General features: G+C 28.6%; 1 protein-coding gene across 1 annotated transcript; it reads left to right on the top strand.

Moving 5' to 3' along the window:
* Positions 1-6,442: 6,442 nt before the first annotated feature.
* LOC132715303 (uncharacterized) lies at positions 6,443-8,278 on the top strand (the record flags this gene model as incomplete). Its single annotated transcript, XM_060698298.1, is given in 4 exon segments — positions 6,443-6,527; positions 6,928-6,989; positions 7,613-7,660; positions 8,145-8,278. Coding segments are annotated over 3 exon segments (237 nt in total), but the record flags the coding sequence as incomplete, so codon positions are not given.
* Between the last annotated feature and the right edge of the window lie 339 nt (positions 8,279-8,617).

The raw sequence follows: 8,617 nt of genomic DNA, 5'->3' as shown, positions 1-8,617 counted from the left end.
TTTAAAAAATGCAAACCTTATATTTATCTTTATATATTAATGAGAAAGTACCAAAAATTGTAATAATATCAATTGTACTTAAAATGTAGATTACTCTTTCAGTTACAGAAGATTAATTTACCTTTCTATTCGTGCATTAACATCTGCGGAAGCACGAGGATGCATTTTGAGGTCAGAGTCCACAGGACGAAGGATTTTATTAGTCCCAAGGCTTCCGCAGATTTTAATGCACGAAACAAAAAAAAAAAAAGAGATCAAAAAACAAACAAACAACAACAACCTAATTTAGTACTTCCGGGTTTAAGTTATTTGTTTTTTATTATAAATAAACCAATTGTTTCATGCTTTCCACCTGCTAATGCTGCGCCATTTCACAGTTATGTTTTGATACTAAAACATTGAATCAATAACGAAACTAATTAGAATACCATTACATTAAGCTTGTTTAAATGACGTCCTGAGTCAGCTTTATGAAACGTCCCAAACAGGGCACGTGTCATTGATTTTTTTTCTTTTGATGTTTTCTTCTCTGGAAAAATATACCGGGCATGCACATTTTTTAAATGAAAGATTTTTTCTCATTATATTAAAGATAGCAAGACTAGTTTTCCAAAATTAAATTTTCTAAAGTTTTGCGATACGGGTTTGTAAAGAATTTTCCCGCATCAAAATAATAAATATAATAGGATTATAAATAGTGTTGATATTTGTAAAAAAAAATATGGCTTTTAAAAAGGTCTTTATGTGCATCATATCAAAAAGTATATTTATTAGGGGGGATTTATAGATCGGTTAAAATAGGAAACGAATTCGTCGGTTAACATGGTTAAAAAGAAATGTTCTTCGGGCCCCCCATTAACATCCCAAGGGACCCAAAAAGGTTAAAGGCCCCAGAATGAAGGTGAAAAGCAAATTTGCTAAAAAATCTTCATTTTAAAAAAATTTTCTGTTTTAAGAAACAAACAACCAAAAAATTTAAATTTTTTTATCTTTTATATGTTTTTTTAAAAGTTTTGGTCCCATACGGGTCCTTTTTTGGCCCTTTTTAATTGGGAAAATTTAATTTTAATAGTTTTACTTCTGTTTTGACTATTTTTTTTTCAAAAAGTTATTTTAACCACACCGTTTTTTTAAATGGGTGAAAAGTAAGAATTGTGATTTTTATTTGAATTAAAAGTATTCCCTTTAAATTATAGTTCCAATTTTTTGAAAGCCGGTATATGGAAAAAAATTGGAAATTTTGGGGTGGCTACCCTTTTTATTTTCCTTAAAATGGGATAGTGGGATTTTTTTCCGGTTAAAATTTAAATCAAAGTGGAATTTAAACCCAAAAAAAATAGAAACCAGTTAAAGTTGAAAGGGGTTAAACTTTTTTCCTTTCTATTTATCTTTTTTAAAAATTTTTGTATATTATGCCCGCAAATTTAAAACATAAAATTTGCCCAACCCCTTAACACCCCGGATTTACCTTTTTTTCACAAAATATTTTTATTTTTGGGTAAAAAAAATTTTTTAAACCTTTTTTCTTTTTAAATTCGTGTACAAAACAAAAGATGCAGTTTTTTACTTGGGTTCATAAGTTCTTAAAAGGTTTAAAATTTTCTCTTGGGAAAAAGGAATATTTTTTGTTTCCCCAGCAATTCATGGGGTTCCCAACAAACATTTACAATTAAAAATTTCGGAAAGGGTTTCTATTTGAATGTTTTCCCGCCTTTGTTTTAAAAATTAACCCCGGGAAAAAAGAGTTTTTTGCCGGAAAATCCCAAAATTTACCCTAGTCATCGGTTTTACATTAAAAACACAATTTTTTTAGAAATTATTTGCGACAAGCATGTGAGTGTTTTAGAAAAAAATTGCACTCTGTCCTATCTGTTTTCATTTCTCATTTTCGTTACATTTATTAAAATATATTTCTGTAAATTTTCTTGTCAAATTGATTCATAATATTTTATGATTTTAAGTTTTAAATCAATTTGACTTATTCAAAAAATAGGCAGGCCATGTTAACATTCTCTTATCCCTCTAACATTTATAACTATGCCATTCCATTTAAAATAGACTTAAACAGAATATGCGTCTCTTAAACGCTTATCACTTTTTTCTCAAAACTTCTTCCAAAAGGAACTTCCTTTCAAAGAATTACCTCTTTGACAAAAGGAAGTTTTAAATAATTGTTATCATAGTCCAATACTGCCTACTGTCGCGACATTTATAGAACGTAGATTAGACAGTTACAATTATTACTGTATTTGGGTCAAAACAAATAAACAAGATCACAACACATTCATGTTAATATTTTAGTTTTAAGTATAAAACAGTAAAAAATAAGTATAAAATCATATTTTGTTATGATTTCAAAATTTAGAAAATCAAAGGCAGTCTTGTCTATAAAAGCAGCATATGTTATGATAGTGATCACATACACTACGTTCCAACCTCGTTCAGTTAAAGTGTATTATATTAATACAGATTTAACATTTTTTAATTAAAAAATGTTTCAAAATTCAAAAGAAAATCCCTTAGGCACTACTAGTTTGCTTCAACCAAATAAATTAATCGTAAAATCGTATGTAGCGGTAATATGATGTACTGAACTAAATTTTTGTTAGGTTAAGATTGATCTGTCAAAAGAACTACAATACAGTTAACACTCTCCTACATTTTTACCATGTAATGTCAACGTGTCATTCGATTAAAAAGGTTATCACAATGTTCTGAATTTCGAACAGCACAGTGGCTAAAATGAAACAAATTGTCCACATTTTGAATAATGTACACATTTTGAATAGCTTATCTTAACACGGCATGCCATTTTTACACGATAAAGTTTGATGTTTCAGTAAGTTAAAAAAGTAGTAACACTTAAAATGTCTCATTATACATTAAAGAAATGCAAATTGCAGTTTTCATAAATGTAGAATAAAATCAAATTAACAATTATCATAATAAGAACGAGTGTAAGTTCTGTTATGCTGTTGCGTTTCTGTCTTTCATTTTAAAATTTCCGTTAAATTATTCATTTAGATCATTGAAGGCAAAGAAATTCTATTTTATTATGAGTTTACTAATTTACTGTCTCCTAATATCAAAATGTAATAATTGATAACGGAATGTGGAGTCACACCATTGTGATATAGGGAATGGTGTCAATGACCATCACCTTTAAATGTAGTTGCAAAATAATAAAAACTTCTACAGTGACACTTTGATAGACATAACCTTTTGGAACCGATGTTATTTGGATATTTGACCTTTTTATTCGAGCGCTTTATAGAAGTAGATGAAACATTTGTATTTGAAACACCATTTTGACTTTATAAAACAGTTTTAATGCTTATCTCAGTAGTGGCGATTGCTACCTTTGCTTAAAACAGCTTATGTTTATATCATGTTGTTTTTTGTGTTCAACCTAATCTATATCCTTATTACAACGATGCTAACAAGATATTTGATCAAATGAAGACAACATTTATTTTTCGTACGGTCTCTTAAGAAAAGTGCTTCATACAAAAGTGTTAACATGTCAATTTAGAACAAAGTTAGTAATTGGCAAGCAACATTTAAACACTCTGATTGTCAATTCCTTTACGTTGTAATTCAATATACATTGTTCGTTTCTAAAATAACATTTGTTTTAAAACTTTGTTTCACTGGTTTTCACACCTCCAAAATCCACTCACTGTGCCTGCAATGATTTAGGTTGAATGAACATTTTAAAACCGACAGTTTCAAAAATTCATTTAGATTTTCTAAGAAAAATTACAAATACAAGGAAAAGTACCCACGCTTATGAGTTATATGGGAAATTGAGGCGTTATCCGTTGCAAATTGTTATTAGTACGAAAATAATTCGGGTTTTGAATATTGTTATAATAACAAATGATTCGAATTTATATTCAAATATTTACAGTAACAGATATTTCAAACAATACTTGTTCCCATATCTATTCTTGAACCAAGGAGATATCACTATGAAAAATATCCACTTTCTAATAAAGCAAGACTAGTGCTGGTTGATCAATTTATAACAGATTGGAATGGAAAATTACAAAGGACAAACTATCCTATTTATATAAACAAGAACATAAAAGGGAGGACTATTTAACATTATTACCGAGAAACTTGTATATACCGCTTTTTAAATTTCGTACAGCTAATCGCCGACTTCCGGTAAAAATTCTAAGATATAACAGTACCTTTTTCAAGGAGCGTATCTGCGAAATGTTGAGCACTTGAAGGCAAATTTCAAGCATTAATGTCCTGTCGACGTTTATGAAAACGGAAATTAATATATTTCCCAAAAAATTAATTTTATAAACCCCCAATTTAATAAGAAAATTAAATTGTAAAAAAAGTTGTTTACCCCCCTTTTTTTTTAATTTTTAAGGGTTTTTTTTTTAATTTTTTGGGGTTTTTTTTTAATTATAATAAATATCTTGACTTTAAAAACCCAATTTTTTCCCTATTTTTGGGCAAAAAACCGATAAATAAACTTTTTAGTCACTATCCAAAATACAAAAACGGTCACCCCTTTGTTTTAAATTTTTTTTTAAAAAAGTTTCCTAAAAACTAAGAAAAAGGATTTTAAAAAGTTTTTGGGGAAAATTAACTGAGGACAACCAATAAACCTGTTTTTTTTTGCTTTATCTCATTTTTTTATCTCAAATTATAAAGGGAATATTTAAAAAACTTAACCTTTTTTTGTAAATTTAAATATAGGACAAAAAAAATTTTTGCTTTTTTTATAATATGCCCCCTTTTTATTTAGAAAAAACTTGGGTAATTTTTTCTTGTAAAAGTATCTCCATAACTCCCGGGGGTTTTGATTGAAACTTCACACCTTGTTTCCTTAAAAATTTTGTTTGCACAAGTCCTACTCAATTTGTTTTTTTTGCTAAAAATCCCCCTTTTTGCTTGAAATTCTTGGGTGTTTGCTGTAAGCTGTATCCCCCTAATACTAAAGGGGTTTGTCATTTTTTGGGGATTATCCTTAATGAGGTTTTAAATTAAAAACCCCTTTTAAAATTTCCTTTGTAGTTTTTGCTTTTTAGTTTTTAAAATAGGTAAAATTTTTTAAACTCAAAAAACCCCTTTGTGAAAATTTCCAAATATCCCCTCCGTCCTCCAGTTCTTTTTAAAAAAAATTTTTCATAGACTGAAATTCCTTAAAAATATCGTGCAACACAAAATAGCTTAAAAGGGAGTAAATCGTGTCTTTGTATATATACAGTTATTTAAGATTTACACTGTTCCCATCGTGAAAGCTATTTAGTAAAAAATTCATTACATTAGACACACATTGTTCTTATTAACTGATCTTTTTGAAATATATGTGGCATGTCTAGTTCTATACAAATTGTCTAATACACCCACATATGTTTAATGATATTATTTGTAAATTGTCTGTTGTAACATTATATGTAATCTTAACTAAATAATGACTAAACAAAAAAAAAACATTTTGTTTTATATTTTATTGTATTGTAATGTAAATATTTGTTGTCATAATAGCGGTCTGGAAACATTTAAGTAGAGTCTCTTATGATGATAACAGTGTGATCAAAGTGACGTTACTCTTATATAAACACGAGAGGGCTTATTGTACTAACGTTATAGACCATTTAAGTCTGAGCTATCTCTAACAAGGATAAAACATAAAAAAATGAAATAAATAACAAAAATAATTCTAGTAAACATATAGTGCAAATAAAGCATAAAGCAAATTTAACATTGTGTTAAGTCATAGTAAACACAAGTTAACTTCAAAATTTTCATAAATATGGATGTATTGACGATAAAAAGAATGAATTTAATTAAATAAAACACTAGAAGTCTATATATTAAATGACATAATACGTAATGAACAAAAACAAGAACGGAAGAATAAAATGAAATTACACAGCTTAAAGAAAGAAAAAACACACTCAGGCAGTGCACTGTTTAATTATACGCCTCAATTGCATTGCCGACTGTGTCAACATTCACTTAACAATAATAGTTCTATCATATATTCAAGGTCAACGGTAATGACATATTTTCAGTCATATATATAAATTAAAGAAGATTGTGTTGACATATATCCAACGTTTTTATTTCACTGTCATATATCCAGTGTAATTGTTTCTGCCATAATTTCAATTCTTATTTTACATTCAAAGTTAATTATGCTGTCATACATTCAAGACAAGTTATGCTGTTATATAATCAATCTTAATTGTAATGACATATATTGCATGTCTATAGTGCTGTCGAATATTTCATATTTTTTGTTTTAATGAAACTAATGCAATCATTAGTTTTTGACGATTCTAATTTAGGTGTTTCAATTTGTCGTAGCACGTCTGTATTAGTAAAGAAATTGGAACACGTCTTACCTTAATGATAAGGATTTTACAAAACAATTCTATGTGTCTAAATATGGAATTTTGAAGATGTCATCTTAGGTTATCTTAAGTTTTTCGCCTTTAAAAGGCAGTTTTACTTGTGTCTCAAATCACTTGTACACAGGCACGTAGCGTCAGTTAAAGGTAAGAACATTTAAGTGGATATTCATAAAAGATTGTGTGTACACAAACGATAATCGTTTGTTATAAAGGTTTCCGATACAAATGATCTAACAGATATATTTTATTTTTATTATAATAATGCCAGTTACTTATTCAAACTCTGCAATATTTACTGGAGTCTCTGATACAAAAGTATTGCAAGTATTTGTTTCAAATTAATTTCTTAATGTATGAAAACAATTTTGTTTTTGTCTAAGGAGTCGTGTTTTATTTCACAATCTAAATGTTAGATATATTAATCCTTATGTTTAAGCGAAAACGAGGTGTCTTATTTTATCCTAATTATATATAAATTGTATTATAGTAAGTTTTAGCACGTAGCTTTATCTATTCCTTAATAGTTCTACTTTGACAATTGCAGTATAAAGATGAAGCTGTTCTTGGTTTGCCTCCTCCTTCCAATAGCTCTTGCAGCACCACTAGGTATCTTTAAAAGTCTTGCAGTTTGATAAATGTTTACATAGACACGTGTTCATGTATATATTTCCATTTCGAGAATTCCGCTTGATAAATAGATTTAAAAATAAAACATTAACGATGGAAATAAAACACAAACAAACTCAACAAATAAAGAAATACCATGCAGTGTCAACATTACTTTTTAACAATCTACACATATGTGCAACCCCGACAAGACTCTATATTGTATGTAGCTCTTTTTTCTTCAATATTTCTATAATGAACTCCAATAAACATCGTTTAAATGATCAAATTTTAAAGTAAAGTGAATCTATTCATTAGGAGATAACGGGATGGCTACTTTTATGTAGATTACATATGATTATTCAGTTTGTCTGATAAACTTGCATTGTTTTTCTGATTACATTGGACGATTCAATTACTTTCCATATGTAAAAGCAGTCAAGTATTATTTGGAACATTTAACTTAATAATTGTCGCACGTAACTGAAAGAAAATAATATGATCAATAAGTGTTCATATAAGGTATAACTTCATTATGAAATTACATCAACTCAGTTCGAAACACATTCACAACTACTTTTTGATGAAGATAATTTAACATAACACATTTTTATTGTTTTCAGATGATTCAAAGAGATTCATTATCGGTGGCTTTACTATAGACAGTCTGTGTAAGTACTAAATATATTGATAAGTACACCCTACCACTTTTGTGCCGTCTTTACCAACAAGTCTTTACCAATTCCTTAAGTCCGAATTGCTGCCTAAGACAGTGGACATGTTCGACACAAGTGTATGTAGTTACGTGTTTTCGGCTTGCATTCGGAGGGGGACAAAGAGCTGTGTACCAGCATCCCGAATGATGGTCACTATTATCAATCATTTTCCTCGTATTTGAAGATTATTTTAACACTCTAGATAATATGCTATTACAAATCATAGCAACTTCGTCAAAGAATTTTTATATTCCGTTTGTTTTTATCTAAATCAATAATGTTTGTGCCATGTTGAATTTCAAACATTTAAGGATAGAAATAATTTAACACATAATTGTAAAACCTATTTTGGTTATTAAATATAAGCTTTTGTGACAAGTTATAACTTTTACACGTTTTTTTTTACATTACAATATAATTTAAACGGATATCTTTACAGTTGACCTGAATACCTTGAAGTGTGATGTGCAAATCATGCTTGATGTAGTAGGAAGTGATCCAACGGAACAAGCCTGTGAGCAAGAGTGCCACGTGCTGATCAAGGATGGATTGTTAGATCATGGTTGTCCTCTTATTTGTCATGCGTATGTCGACTTTATACATTTTTGTTTCTACAGTTTGATCTCTTAACTATTTTTTCTAAATTTACGACAGTTAAAAATACCAATAACCCGTTTTTTTAAAGGAAGCTAAATGTATTAGCTAAAGTAAGTAATATTTTGTAAACACTCATTATATGTATAAAGAAGTAAACATTAATTAGACACAAAACTGAAACTCAACGTGAAAGCAGCATAGTCTACGGTTTATAAAATTTTAATTTTTTTTAATAAAGTATCAAAAAGATCAATGTTTATACTTATATAATTTAAGAATGTACGACTAATGCTGACTCACATTTTTTTTTTTTGT

This window comes from Ruditapes philippinarum, unplaced genomic scaffold (assembly GCF_026571515.1).
Source record: "Ruditapes philippinarum isolate M1 unplaced genomic scaffold, ASM2657151v2 ctg24662_1_1_1_1, whole genome shotgun sequence".
NCBI classification, from domain to species: domain Eukaryota; kingdom Metazoa; phylum Mollusca; class Bivalvia; order Venerida; family Veneridae; genus Ruditapes; species Ruditapes philippinarum.
The sequence above is the reverse complement of the archived record's forward strand: the minus strand, read 5'-3'. Positions and strand labels throughout refer to the sequence as shown.